Source organism: Carassius carassius, chromosome 33 (genome assembly GCF_963082965.1).
Source record: "Carassius carassius chromosome 33, fCarCar2.1, whole genome shotgun sequence".
Taxonomy (NCBI): domain Eukaryota; kingdom Metazoa; phylum Chordata; class Actinopteri; order Cypriniformes; family Cyprinidae; genus Carassius; species Carassius carassius.
Genome location: NC_081787.1, coordinates 17367807 through 17382401, shown reverse-complemented (window position 1 = coordinate 17382401; position 14595 = coordinate 17367807). Strand labels below are relative to the sequence as shown.

Sequence of the window (14595 nt, the reverse complement as noted above, 5' to 3'; positions counted from 1 at the left end):
CGGTACTTCTCGGCTTCCGTACTGACTCAGAGTGTAGTGTACTTCGTTCCGAGCGGCACGTCTTATCTGGCTGTCAATCACGCATTAGGTACAGTTCACGTTCACGTTCAGTAAAATGATACAAGTAACGTTACGCGGTATTTTCCGGAACGCATCACGTCAAGCAGAACACCGTCTGTCTCTGAAAAGCCGACCCACGGTGAGTTAAATTATCAGTAACTTGTTTTACACAGTGGGAAATAGCTCACTTTCATCAAAGTAAGTTTTCTTTACAGAGAGATCTGATGATACTGAACCTGTGTGACGGGGGCTCAGACGCCCCTCCACTGTCGCAGTGCCAGGAGCTACAAAAGCATGAAATCATTACAAAAGAGTTTAATAACTCAAATAGACACAATTAATGTTGCATTAATGTTGGAGGCCCATATTCTTCATGCATACATATTGATTATATAGTAAGGCCCAAATGTCCAAAAGCATGCAAGCAAGCAAAAGAGTTCATGGGGTTTTGCTTATTTGAGTGACTTTGAAACTTAATACCTAAACATTTTGACCCTTTTATAATTATACTAAATGTGTCTGCTGTTCAGTTTTTAACATGTCCCTGCACAGAGTTAAGTATAGAGTTGTTTGGCTTTAAAAGAAATCCAGATTTGGGACATCATTTGACCTCAGTCCTGCAGTGGGAACGGACCGGTTTGAGCATGTAGAACTTAAACATTTGTAGTTTATCTTTAATTTCAAGGGTTTTAAAACATACTCATGGTTTTTTTGTTTTGTTTGGGGCTGTGCCTTAAAAACCTTCAGAAATTGAAATAAGAAAGAAACAGAAGCAGAGTCAGTTCATCTCATAGTTCATATAGATTCAGACAAATGTAGAACTTATATCTCGGTTGAACAGTTCCAATAATGATCACATGGTGTCACTACCAGTTTGTTTTATTTCATTTCTTGAGCAGCCCAGGGCATCGGTCTCCACCGGACCCCAGCAGCAGCACGGAACCTTCTATGAGCTCCGCACCTATTACATCCAGCCGCATCTCAACGCTGCCTTCCTCAGACTGACCGGTGAGAAGATCCACCTGCGGACAGCCCACTCAGAGCTCATCGGGTACTGGAGTGTGGAATATGGGGGTCTCAATCAGGTTTTCCACATCTGGAAGTATGGTGAGGATGATTGCTGAAGTCTTAAATGTCTTTTCTATTATTTTAAAACTTTATAGGATTCATCAATAAGTAAAATGCTTATTTTAAACCCTTGTGCTGTGCTTAAAATCCTCTACCTGGTCAAAATGACCAGCTTTTTAAAATTTGCTTGTAAAGCTCTCATTATGCTATATTATCTTCTAATCTTGGATTAATTTTTTTAACTTTGTTTTTTGTATCCTGATCTGATCTTATGCACTTCAGTTTTTGAGCGGAAAGTGTTTCATTTGAATAATATAATAATTAAACTGAGGTGCATAAGCTCAGATTGATGAGGCCAAAGATTAATCAGTTCCAGAAAGAAAAACAAAATCTGTGCCAATTGAAAGCAAATAAATTGATAAAAAAATATTTACTCTAGTGTTTGGTAATAAAAGTAGTAATAGCATTTTCTGTACGCTGGTCATTTTTGTTCAAGATTTTAAAAAAGTTATTATAATTTTTTTTGGTAAGAAGTTATACCCTGTGTGAGCAGAATTAATAAGTTAAAGTCCATTTTGATAAAATAAACTGGCTTTTTCCGGAAAAATAAAATCCTCTCTTAGCGTTAATACAGTAAACAAGTAATCTTACTAAGATAATATGCATTTATTTTATTTAAAATGTCTAAAAACACACACTACTCTCTGTCTTTGCTGTAATGGTGTTTAGACAGCTATGCCCAGCGTGCATCTGTGCGGGCAGCCCTGGCTCAAGACCCCAACTGGATTGAGCAGTACATCTCTAAAGCAATGCCCATGCTGAGCTCTCAGGATAATGAGGTGACGTACCTTGTACCCTGGAGCAAAATTCAGAAGCCACCCAAAGATGGAGGTGAGAATGTGCATTAACATTCATGCATTGATTTTTAACGTTGCACCAATGCATGCTCACACTGTAAGTGATGTAAGACATAAGCAAAGAAAAAGAAAAGAACATTTTAACAACTTCTTGACTGACCCTAAGGACTATTTTCAGAAGTTTCCTGAGTATTCCCCCTTTTGCCATTACAGATATGCATAAACATTCAGAAATTGTTCACAAAACAAAGATACACAGATTTCAAATGCTCTAGGTGAATTTATCTAAACCGTTTTTGTAAAAATAAGTGTGTTTGTTTTTCTGCAGGAGTTTTCGAACTGGCAAGCTTCCAGATGAAGCCGGGCGGTCCGGCGGTGTGGGGCAGGGCGGTTCAGGCAGCAGTGGGCACCCACACAGGGTCAGGATATGGCCACGCAGTTGGGGTTTTTCATTCTGAATTTGGACAGCTTAATCAAGGTGAGTAGACAAGAAAACAGATATATATATATATATAAATGTATAAAAATGAGTTGCAACCTGTAATTTAAATATTACACTAACATTCAAAAGTTTGGGGTCAGTAGTTTTTTATTCATCAAGGACTCATGACGATGATGACAGTACAGACATTTATAATGTTAAAAAAACGTTCTTTTGAACTTTCTAGTCATCAAAGAATCCTGAAATGCTGTATTATAGTTCATAGTGAATCATAATTCAACTTTAACATCACAGGAATAAATTACATTTAAACATAAAACATTTAAATAATGATGTTTCACAATATTACATATATATATATGTGTGTGTGTATATATATATATATATATATATATATATATATATATATATATATATATATATTCTGATATTTCTTTCCATGCACAGTGCATGTTTTATGGTGGTTTGAGAGCGCAGACCAGCGGGCAGCAATACGACGTAAATCTCATGAAGATGCCAGAGTGGTGGCAGCAGGTAAATCTTAAATATAGCTCATTACATTATCATATCATTATTATCAGAGCATTCTGGGAATGTTTGTCTCAGAAAAATAAATATTTTTTTTATGGTTTACAGTTTGCATTTTTTTATGATTACTGTTTGTATTTTTTCTCCAGTAAGGGAGAGTGCAGCGTACCTGGCTTCACATAAGAACAAACTCATGTTCCCCTGTGCTTTCTCACCAATCAAATAACATGGCTTCGTGGTTTGACTTTAAAATTTGATTGATGCAGTGCATGAGATAAGTGAACTGATTAACAGATTTAATTCTAGCAAGTTCCTTTAGAAGTTTTGACTTATGGTCAAATAATTATTGTGAATCAAAATAATGCTTAACATCACATTAAGACTTCCATCCTCAAACTACTGCAGAACTACATCAGTGTTTCATAACATGTCATTCTTACAATTCATTCATACAATAAATGCTTACATAATAAAAACAATTATAAATTCAGCAGTGTTATATTTGCATTTCTTGCATCAATTAGATGTATTTTAAGCAGCCTGACACTGAAAATAATTAATATGTTAAATTTGCCAATATGATGTCACAGATCAAACAGTATTAGGGTTGTAGAATTGTCATGTTTTATTGTGTAAATGGAGTAATTGTTCAAAGCAAGTAACAGACAATCCACAGCCACACATTTGAAATGTAAACAGTTATTAAATGAGGAACATCACTGTGGTACTAAAACATTTTGTCTTTTTTTTTTTTTTTTTGAACCAAAACCAAAATTAAACATTAATTGAAAAACATTGCCTGTGGAGAATCCAGTGCAAAGAGATTAACACTTTTTCACATTAAATTAAATTTCAATTAACACAGCAAGTAAAGTGCTCGGATGAAAGACAGACAACACAGTTGCCAATCCCACTGAGATCCAAAATACTGATTTAACAATCCAAACTCAATGTATGGACAGATCACACTTACTGTAATGAACGGCTATGTAATACAGCTGGAATCAGTGTTGTGTTTGTAGATTTCTGTATTTAATGGTCCAGAGATCCAATGAAGGACACGCCAAATGCCCTTTTACTAAAAAAGGCACATAATTGGTATGTTTTAAGTGATTTCCTTCTAAGTTGTTCATGCAAATCCAGGAGCATCCCCTAGGATTACTGTGTCAGTCGAGGTATTTGTTACATATTGTAACCGTAAAGCTTACTTGTATAAACTTTAATTCATAATTTTATTTTAGCAAAAAAACTTTAAAAAATCAATCACTTTTTTGTTTTGCCCATGCACAAAGGCATGTATAAAGCTAACATGAGGCACTCTTGGATAGAACAGCCTATAAAATAATGCCCCTTCTGACTTTTTAAAACATCTAAAACAATAGCTTGTTTATAAATAATGAAATATTAAAAACTAAATCATTTTAACAGTACAATTTGCAGTTTTGCAGTTCTGCCCTTAGCCATGCAAACGATTCTGATTCTTCAGCATGTGATTCCCAGTCTTCTAGTCTTAAGAAAATAAAATACAAATACACTGACCCTGAATAATTGATCATTGGCATTTTTCATCAGTCCGATTATCTTGTACGATGAAAATCAATCTATATTGGCGACTGCGCAAAATGCAGTCTGTGCAGTCAGTATACACCAGAAATTATGGCTTCAAGTTTTTAACTCTGTGACTAACATAGTTTGGATTCAGCCATGTTAGAAACACGAGAGAAGTCTTTTGAATTTCTTTTGCATTGACTTGCATTGAATATCTCGGCTGCAGTATCAGCCTCTCAGCTGACCGGTGAAGACGTTTATCTTCAGACAGAGGTCAGAACAACGGACTGCAGCTCAAAGGCCACAAAAACATTGTGAAATATGTGGGATCCACTGGCTTCTTAGCATGTAGTGTAAACAGGGACTCTGGCTCACACAAAGCTTTCTATTGGCTTCTCCGTGTTCCCTTTAATAGAGAGAGGGCTCAGGAGGGCCATGTTGACCGCTGTCTCTTTACGACGAATGGAGCTCTCTGAGTGGTCGTCACTTTGGTCCTTGGCAAAGTTAACAAATACCTGTTGATTGGGAAGATGAGTATTCAATAATCACTGCAAGACACACACAAATTTAATTAACTATAAAGACCTTGTTGTGATACCATTTTTTGATGTCTTCAATGTATATAATTAACATGCCGTGTCCCTAAAAGTTAGTCCACCCAGAAATAACAATTCTGTCATCATTTACTCTCTCTCTCTGTATGACATTCTTTCTTCTGTGAAACACAAAATTAGATATTTTGAAGAATGTTGGTAACCAAACAGTAGAGACAAAAGTACTATGGAAGTCAATGGGACCCAAAACTGTTTGGTTACTTACATTCTTCAAAATGTATTATTTTGTGTTCAACAGAAGAAATAAAGTCCTACAGGTTTGAATTACATGAAAGAGTCAACAATGACTACCCCTTTTAAAGGTTGACTGCTTTTTAACTTCCTCTTGTTCCCAGTAGGGGTCATATTTTAGAGTTGGAAATGCCCCCTAACCTGGTCCAGAGTGGTCTGGGACACGGAATAGTCCTCTATCCTGAGAAACTCTTTGTTCTTAGCGAGGATGCTGAAGATGTGAGCGAGGGAGGTGAGGGAGGAGGGGAGCTGGTATTGCAGCATGTTTCTGTGTTTTTCTTTCAGGGTGCTTCCCGGCAGCTCGCTCTCAATGAACTTCATCACCGGCTGCAGGTCAGGATTTGGCCCCGCAACCCTCAGAATGATGGTGTACCCATCTCCAAATCTGCAAGAATATGAGAAAGTGATGTCATATATATGCATCAAAACTCTCCTGGACATGTCTAAAAAGTAATGTTTGCTTTATGCTTATTGTTCTTGATTTGAGTCATTTTTTGCAATTCATTGATGCTGATAGTGTGCAGAACTAACATATTGTTCTTTTAAATAGTTTGAGCCACGAACCAGACCAACTTTCTAAGAGGTGAATCACATTTACAAAAAAAAATAAAAATGTAAATTGGACAAAAAGTATTTGTACTTAATGGCTTTAATGAGGGAAATAACTACAATCCTATGAAGCTACGAAATATGATTATTATTGTGAATATTTAAGACATTTTTCTTTTAGGGCAGTTTGCTTGTTTCGGTTCTCTGACTGGAAGAGATTTCTCTGCAGAATTATGGGTAGGCCTAATGTAGTTTTTCCACCAAGAATTTCACTTACACACGATTATTTAAAAATAAGTTGGAAGAATGTGAACTGACAGCTTCAACAAAGCAGAGATGATCAATGAACAACCCAATATATCACGGTAGGTCTGTCTATCCAATTCTCGAATGGAGAAAATGAAAGGGATTGTTACTTGTGAAAACCGGCTGCTACACTCTATTATTCATGATCTTACCTGTTCTTCAGGTGCTGGACGCTGCCCAGACAGCGGAACCTGCCGTTCACCATGATGGCCATCCTGGTGCACAGCGCTTCACATTCTTCCATGCTAAGAGTGAACAGAACACGGGTTAGTATGGAAGAAAGCAGATTAAATACTTCCCCCAGTGATAGCTGATGGAAGTCTAAACTGTGCAATAATCTAAGCTAAAAAACAAACACATGAAATTTTTAGAGGAAAACAATATTTTCATCAAAGCTGTAAGCATTTCTTTTTAGCAATAGCTCACTTAATGTGCTCATCTATAACATTAGCACACTGTTAGGGTTCAGTTTAAGCGCATTGTAATTGTATTGGGAAAAGTCTGGTGAATGCACCTGTGCGAGGTAAGTAGGACAGAGCGTCCCTCTTTGATGACACTGTGGATGCAGTTCCACAGTGCTCGGCGTGCTTTGGGGTCCATTCCAGTGGTGGGCTCGTCCTGTAACCAAAAGCACAGCTAGACTCATATTCGGCCATAGGAAACACACACTGAACAGCAACATCTGCGGGAAGAACACCATCTCATCCCTAACACTATTGTATTGCACACTCAAGTGAACCGAAACAGGCTTGCTGAGTCTTGAGCGTTCTTCTGTGATCTTTGTGTAATCCACACACTATGATGCCTCTCTGAAGGCCAAGGCTAAAGAGTTCAGGGTAATTTAGCTCTAGGGGTTTATTAGACCTGAACTCCTTATACAACCAGAGTGGGAAACCCAGCTGAGAGAATAATCAAACAGTGGTCATATGATCCAGACTTATGTTGTTTTTGTTGATTAGTTTGCAGACATTCACCCTAGGAAACGCAAGACTTTGAGCCAGTTGTGTAAGTGTCTTTGTGTGTACATGTGTGTGTTGCACATACCAGGAAGACCACTGGTGGGGCTCCAATAAGTGATATGGCGGTGGAGAGTTTGCGCATGTTGCCACCGCTGTAGCTTCCTGCTTTCTTGTCCATATACTTTATGAGGCCCAGTTTATTGATTCCCCACTCTGCCACCTGCCCAAGGTACACCACATTAGTAAAACTAACAACATTTCCTATTATGGTTAATCTCACAAAACATTTACAGGTCACACTTACCGCAAAATAAAAAATAAATTCTATTCTGTTCTAAAAAAATGTCTATTATACATTATCTCTCAAATTGTCATTACTATTATTTTTATTTATTTTTTAATTTTTTCTTAATGTTGATTTGTCATTGCTATAATATATTACCTTTTTTTCCTTTTTCATATTTTTGTGTAATTTTTTATGTTTAAATAAATCAATGGGAAAATGTGCTTAATAGTCAAAATGCTAAATATAATTAGTTTTTTATTTGTAATTCATTTTATTGTCAGTGGAGATTGTTATCACTGAAATACAGTATTTTTATATTTTTGTACAATGATCAACATACACTAATGTCTGTATAAATACTTTTATTTTTATTTATTTATTTTACATTAGTAGCCCAAGCACTTATTTGGGATGTCACATGTGAAAAATAAGTCTTGTTTCATTTTTAAGCATGTATAATTTCATTATACATGCTTAATTTTTTTTTTGGATTCATGCTTACAAGGTTTTTTTGGGAATACGGAATATTTTGAAATATGACCTGGAAGTGTGATTAACCCTAAAGGTCACATAACATGAAATGATTTAAAGAATAGTAAATCAATATTTAAATCCTGGCGTTAATTTATGCTCTGCTCACCTCACAAACTTCCTTCTCAGGTACACCACGCAGGATGGCGTAGAATTCCAGGTGTTCCCGTCCTGTCAGCAGATCGTTGATGGCATCAAACTGAGGGCAGTAGCCCATGTTCTGATGCACTTCATCTATTTCTCTGAGTATACTGGAAATAAGAAAGAGCAGCGTCATCAAAAAAATGCATTCACAGAATTGTAAGATGAACCTATTACCTATGAAAAAAAAAAAAATTATATACGTACACACACACACACACACACACACACACATACACTCACAATTACCGGCAACTTTATTAGGTACACCTATGCTATTGCTTGGTATCACAAATTGCTAATCAGCCAATCACATGGCAGCAACTCAGTGCATTTAGGCATCTAGATAAGGTGAAGATGACTTGCTGAAGTTCAAACCGAGCATCAGAATGAGGAAGAAAGGTGATTTAAGTGACTTTGAACATGGAATGGTTGTTGTGCCAGACGGGCTGGTCTGAGAATTTCAAAAACTGCTGATCTACTGGGATTTTCACACACAACCATCTCTAGAGTTTACAGAGAATGGTCAGGAAAAGAGAAAATATCCAGTGAGCGGGAGTTGTGTGGATGAAAATGCCTTGTTGATGTCAGAGGTCAGAGGAGAATGGGCAGATTGGTTAGAGATTATAGAAAGGCAACAGTAACTCAAATAATGACTCATTAAAGGTATGCAAAATACCATCTCTGAATGCACAACACGTCGAACCCTGAAGCAGATGGGCTACAGCAGCAGAAGACTATACCGGGTGTCAGCTAAGAAAAGGAAACGGAGGCTACAATTCTCACAGGCTCACCAAAATTGGACAATAGAAGATTGGAAAAATGTTGCCTGGTCTGATGGGTCTCGATATCTGCTGTGACATACAGATGGTAGGGTCAGAATTTGTCATAAACATGGATCCATCCTGCTTTGTCTCAACGGTTCAGGCTGCTGTGGTGTAATGGTGTGGGAGGTATTTTCTTGGCACACTTTGGTCCCCTTAATACCAACTGAGCATTGTTTAAATGGCACAAGCTACCTGAGTATTGTTGCTGACCATGTCCATCCCTTTATGACTATAGTGAAGGATAATGCACCATGTCACAAAGCTCGTATCATCTCAGACTGGTTTCTTGAACATGTTAATGAGTTCACTTTACTAAAATGGCCTCCACAGTCACCAGATCTCAATCCAGCAGCTTTGGGATGTGGTGGAATGGGAGATTTGCATCATTGATGTGCAGCCAACAAATTAGCAGCAACTGCATGATGCTATCATGTCAATATGGACCAAAATCTCTCAAGAATGTTACCAACACCTTGTTGAATCTATGACACAAAGAATTAATGCAGTTCTGAAGGCAAAAGGGGGTCCAACCTGATACTAACAAGGTGTATCTAATAAAGTGGCCAGTGAGTGTATGTGTGTGTGTGTGTGTCTGTTAATAATAATAATTATATATATATATATATATATATATATATATATATATATATATATATATATATATATATATATATATATATATATATATAAAACAAAATATAAATAGACTAAGCTGTAGTAAGGAAGTAGCTTTAGTTATAATTACTGTCTGTACCTTTTCCCAGCCAAGAATGCTTCTCCTTTGGTGACCACAGAATCTCCGGTCAGCATTTTAAAAGTACTGGTCTTTCCAGCTCCATTTACACCAAGCAGACCAAAGCACTGAAAGAAAAAGGAAACATGTCAGTTTGTGGCCTTACAGTAGATAAGAAGAGTGACTCATTCGGATGAGACTTATCATGAGGCAGCTGTCATGAATTACCTCTCCTGGAGGAATACCAACACATAGACGATCAACAGCAGGCTTCTGTTTCCGCTTGTACACCTGTAAAAGAAAAGGATGACAGATTTTAAGAGGGCACCCTTTATTTGACTAAATGTGAAATACTAAAGTTGATGTCTGTGATGATCAGCCGAGGATCTCTGCTGACCTTAGTGAGTTGTCGGAGTTCAAGAATGTCTCCCTGTCCAGCTCCACTCATGATTCTCTGCCTCTCTCTGGCCACATCCTCATCCTCCTCTCCAATCGGACTCAACTTGGCTCTTAAAGACCTGCAAGAATTGATCAAACCATCATATTAGATCTTCTAAATCATCTAATCCATAAATTCATTAGCAATTCATATTAATGTAATTTGTTACAGAATATCTTGTGATGTTGTTTACTTGGGTTCAAAGAAGAAACGATACTGGATAAGGACTGTGATGATGAAGAAAACCACTCCTTCCACAGCCATGGCAAAAAGATTCTTGCCCACCATGTCCCACTCCAATGGAGAACGGAAACTGTTTTCACCTAATAAGGTAAGAGCATTCAGCATCTGTAATATTTATCCTTGCAGTAGTTACAGTTAATACAGTCAATGCAGAACAAGCTTATGAGGTCAAACTCTGGACTTCATTGCTTTGTATTGGTATATATCTGTGTCAAAACATTTTTAATGTAAAGCAGAGCAAGCTAATCTTACCAAATCTCTCCAGAGCATCAGCCATGGCCTGATTCTTCACCATGTCGATGAGACCTCGGCCAAGGCAGAAATGTGGAAAGATGAGCAAAACATTCTTCAGGATGTCATTAATGCCACCGATCTCCTGCAGCAGGGGATGACGATATTAGAAATCGTTATATGTGCTTGTAAATTACTGCTAAGAATAGCAATAGCAAGATAACATTTAGGATGAAACCAAAAAAAAAAAAAACTTTTTACATTATTTCCAAATAACTCCATGACAAAAGTGGACACGCTGCCATTGATCCCAATGAGGATGTTGACGCTAGTGAGAACCACATAAGCAGTGCTAGGGATTTTGAAGAGGAATGAAGCTGGGTACATAAGAGGAGTGATGGACCATCTGAAGAGAGATAAGAATAAGTATTTATTACCAAGGAAAAGGTTATGTGCAAATTGGCAGTGTATTGAGGGCCCATTTCAGGCCCCAATCATATCTTGGTACTGCAATAACATAGAGACATGAGGGAGGGCTCTTTTCACTAAGGAAGATTACCAGATTGTGTGCTTTGTAAAGTATAATGTATAATCCCATACAGGGCCCCAAAGGGATCTTTCCATATCTGCAGAATTTACACATACAGTAGATGTGGGGCTGCTCTTTCACTAAAGGAAATACAAAGAGGCTCTAAGAGACATATTTTTCAAAAGACAAGCACCCCTCACATCTTCTTTTGAAAATATATCTAAACATACCATATATATAGATACACCATATATATGAATATGTTCTATATTTATTTGATATTTGATGACTTATTTCTTTCTATTTTTTATATTCAATTTCTTTCCCATTATCTTCAGAAAATGTACCTATATGTACTTTATAATACATTTTTCTTAAGTTTATTATATTTCACATCTTCTTCTAATGTACTTAAAAGTACTTTGTTTTTTTTATTTTGTATGTTATATTCCATTTCTTTCGCAATTTATTTAGAGAATATACCCAAACAGAATTTATAATGTGATGTTTCTATTTTTATCGTTTTACATTTTCTTCAAAAATGTCCCTAAACATACTATATAATCACCCCCCCCCCATTTCTATTTCACATTCTCTTCAAAAAATTTCCTCAGATATGCTTTTTAATGTTTTTCCTCCTATATTTATTATATTTCTATTAGAAATTTTCTTTAAAAAAATGTCCCCAAACATACTTCATAATCTGTTTTTTCCCCCTACTTTATAATTTATTTATTTATTTTTTATAAATATAGTTTAAACCTGTTTTTTCTGTTACTGATTATGGAATATATTGTCGGTACCTACATAAATTATCACCATATTGAGCTGGTACTTTTGATATAAGTGAATGTCTTGATCTGTCTTTTTTTTTTTTTACCCATAAAGAAGCAGTAGAAGGGCAAGAACAGGCAGGTTGCTGGTGGAGACGTAGGCTTTTTGTTGAAAGCACACAAAGATCACGATCACCAGAGTAGCAGGGACGACATAATTGCACTGTACCAGAAAATAGACAGAAATGTGCATTAGAATTTTTGGATCAGCAGCCAAGTAGGTGAGTGGTGCATTATGAGATTTGAGAGCAAAACCAGACACTCACCATATCCCAGAGAAAGTTGGCCAGCCAGTAGAGCAATGGCTGAACTCCACTGATAAACTGCATGTGCTTGGCCTTATTGACTCGCTCCTGAATGAGAAAGACAACAAAGCTGGCGGGGACAAAGGACATGGCGAAGATCACACAGATGGAAACCAGCACATCCACTGAGGTAGTCATTCTGAAATGCCAAAATCAGGGTTCAGATATTAGAAAAAAATGACCAATGCACTTAACGCGATTTTCATTTAATTTACTCGATGTTTCAATGCTTACAGGGCCACTTGAGAAAGCTGTTCCTTGGTCAGATTGAGTGGATGGTTGAATGTAGTGATGCCAAACTGACGAGGGTCTTTGCCAGGTTGTAAGCTGGCACGAAAGATACCATTGTTCATTACATTGAGGAAAGCGCCAATACTGTGCCAGCCCTTGTTATTGAACCATATCTGAAAACAAAAATGCCAAATAAAGATCATTCCAAGTAGATTTATTTAAAATATAAAATAGAAATGGCATTCATCCAATTGTCACTCACCTTGACATTGTTCTTAGTGTCCAGTCCATTGATGAAGGCAGACAGGCTTTTCAAGAAACGGTCGGCCGCTGATCCTGAGTCCTAAAAGAGTAGGATAAGAACTTAATTCACTATTCCTGAGAAATATTTGATTCATTTGCTAAGACTTAACATTTTGGCTCACCTTCCCCAGTTGGAAGATGTCCCTGACTCTGGAGATGGCATCATCAATCTCCTCAGCAGGAGGAAGTACCTGAGTGCTTCTAGCGCCTAATGAAAATCCTCCATATCTGAATTCATTCACCCATATCTTGTTCTTTAAGCTATGAAAGAAACAATCCTTTAATGTGTTGAATGATGCTGCTAAACTATTTCAGTTCATGTGGATAGACAATCAGGCAATACCTTTTCCCAATGATCTGTGCATAGGTCTTCACTAGATAGTCTGAGATGTTTCGTCCCGTCAGGTTCTGGAGGATCTCAATCTCACTGATCTTAATCTGAGGAGGTGGCAGTCCACCTGCACCAGCAGGGCATTCTGGGAGCATCTTCTTTTTGCCATTACAGCTGCACTCACAAGCAGGCGATGGGTTGTCCATGGTCCAGTTTTTTGATGTGAAAATGTCCATCATGCTTTCTGCCACTTCTGGAGTAGACCATTCCTCATCACCCATTGTACAGGGAGCATCACTGAAAACATGGGAGAAGACAAGCTTCGTTTTTTACTGAATTAAAAATAATAGCAGTTGCAAAAAAAGTTTAATATACTGCAAGTTACTTACGGAATTGGTTCTCCTTCCATGCATCGTGTTCCAAAGCCAGGATCATCTAACAAAGCATTGAGTAATTTTTGTGTGCTTGTATCATGTGGAGCATCATCACTGTCACAAAGAAAGACCATATTTAATCTAAATTGTTCCTTGCAAGCATTTTAAATGTATGTCAAGTAGCGCATGTTGTCCTTGTCATACCTGATGAATGTAAACTGTTCTTCATACATCCATGGATTAAGAGCCAGGCTGGGATATTTTCCGAATGGCGGCACAATAAGACTGAACACCAGCGCGATGCACACAAACACAGCGGGAAGAACAATCTGCAAAGAGAATCAAATTGAGTTGATCAAAACTGAACTGTACCGACATGAAATGTGTTTCCCAAAAATTTGTAGTGCATTCAGTCTCCTTAGGCTTATGTTGTTTTTGGGAATCGTAGAAACCATTGACACTAACTGTTTCTATGATCTACTTACAGCCTAAGTTTAGTTTTTTAATTGACTATATTTCTAATTTCTAATTTACCTGTGCAAAGAAGCCTTTCGTTGAGCGCCGAGCATACAGCAATCTCTTCCACAACAAAGCAACAAACTGTTGCCTCTTCAAACTCCAGCCTTTAACCTGATATGATCCTTTCCCGTTGGAAACGCTCAAATAGTCTGTCTCTTTTGATTCTGGCAATCAAATATATCAACGGCACATTTAACAAATTAAAGTGATATTTGGCTCACTCTACTGTAATGATACAGTATACATGTTTCAGGATTTCAAGGTCTACCTGGATCACCGTAAGAGTCGTTGCCGTCAAAGTTATCATCTTCAGTTAGGGGTTTGAGGCAGCTCTGGTGGTCAACACCAAATGCGTGCTGTCTATGTCTGCGCACTGGTACAGTTCCATCTAACAAAATGAATAATACAAGATTAGATATTTTCTGGATTTTTGTCTTTTAACTGCTCATTCCATTTACTAGAGAGCTAATAGTGAGGTACAAATTTACCAGAAATGATTTCTGTGTCAACTCCACTGTCCTCTGCCACTTTAAGGAATATCTATAAAGACAAACAAGTACTATCATTAGTAACTTGC

The 14595-nt window shown here is 37.3% G+C and overlaps 2 protein-coding genes across 2 annotated transcripts in view; one reads left to right on the top strand and one right to left on the bottom strand.

Moving 5' to 3' along the window:
* Positions 1–20: 20 nt before the first annotated feature.
* Positions 21–3445, top strand: LOC132113873 (protein NipSnap homolog 3B-like). Its single transcript, XM_059521910.1, has 6 exons — positions 21–199; positions 960–1167; positions 1858–2019; positions 2314–2463; positions 2875–2961; positions 3105–3445. Exons 1-6 carry the CDS (start codon positions 116–118, stop codon positions 3179–3181), a joined length of 768 nt encoding a protein of 255 aa, XP_059377893.1. The 5' UTR covers positions 21–115; the 3' UTR covers positions 3182–3445.
* Positions 3446–3690: 245 nt separating this feature from the next.
* LOC132113872 (phospholipid-transporting ATPase ABCA1-like) overlaps positions 3691–14595 on the bottom strand; it is a 32517-nt gene continuing 21612 nt past the window's right edge. Inside the window, exons 24-46 of the mRNA XM_059521908.1 lie at positions 14507–14558; positions 14287–14406; positions 14034–14182; positions 13704–13828; positions 13515–13613; positions 13138–13422; positions 12917–13055; positions 12754–12834; positions 12495–12664; positions 12222–12399; positions 12003–12118; positions 10855–10999; positions 10615–10738; positions 10313–10442; positions 10078–10198; positions 9909–9971; positions 9702–9808; positions 8089–8230; positions 7248–7382; positions 6718–6821; positions 6356–6448; positions 5490–5733; positions 3691–5018 (exon numbers count right to left, since the gene is read on the bottom strand). Of these exons, the coding sequence (XP_059377891.1) occupies positions 4875–5018; positions 5490–5733; positions 6356–6448; positions 6718–6821; positions 7248–7382; positions 8089–8230; positions 9702–9808; positions 9909–9971; positions 10078–10198; positions 10313–10442; positions 10615–10738; positions 10855–10999; positions 12003–12118; positions 12222–12399; positions 12495–12664; positions 12754–12834; positions 12917–13055; positions 13138–13422; positions 13515–13613; positions 13704–13828; positions 14034–14182; positions 14287–14406; positions 14507–14558 (3066 nt within the window). The 3' untranslated portion in view covers positions 3691–4874. The remainder of the gene's footprint in view (positions 5019–5489; positions 5734–6355; positions 6449–6717; positions 6822–7247; positions 7383–8088; positions 8231–9701; positions 9809–9908; positions 9972–10077; positions 10199–10312; positions 10443–10614; positions 10739–10854; positions 11000–12002; positions 12119–12221; positions 12400–12494; positions 12665–12753; positions 12835–12916; positions 13056–13137; positions 13423–13514; positions 13614–13703; positions 13829–14033; positions 14183–14286; positions 14407–14506; positions 14559–14595) is intronic.

Coding starts and splice junctions, on each gene's coding strand:
- LOC132113873 (XM_059521910.1), top strand. CDS start 116: ATGATACAAGTAACGTTACGCGGTATTTTCCGGAACGCATCACGTCAA. Junction 200..959: donor CTCTGAAAAGCCGACCCACG/GTGAGTTAAATT, acceptor TTTCTTGAGCAG/CCCAGGGCATCGGTCTCCAC. Junction 2,464..2,874: donor ATTTGGACAGCTTAATCAAG/GTGAGTAGACAA, acceptor TTCCATGCACAG/TGCATGTTTTATGGTGGTTT.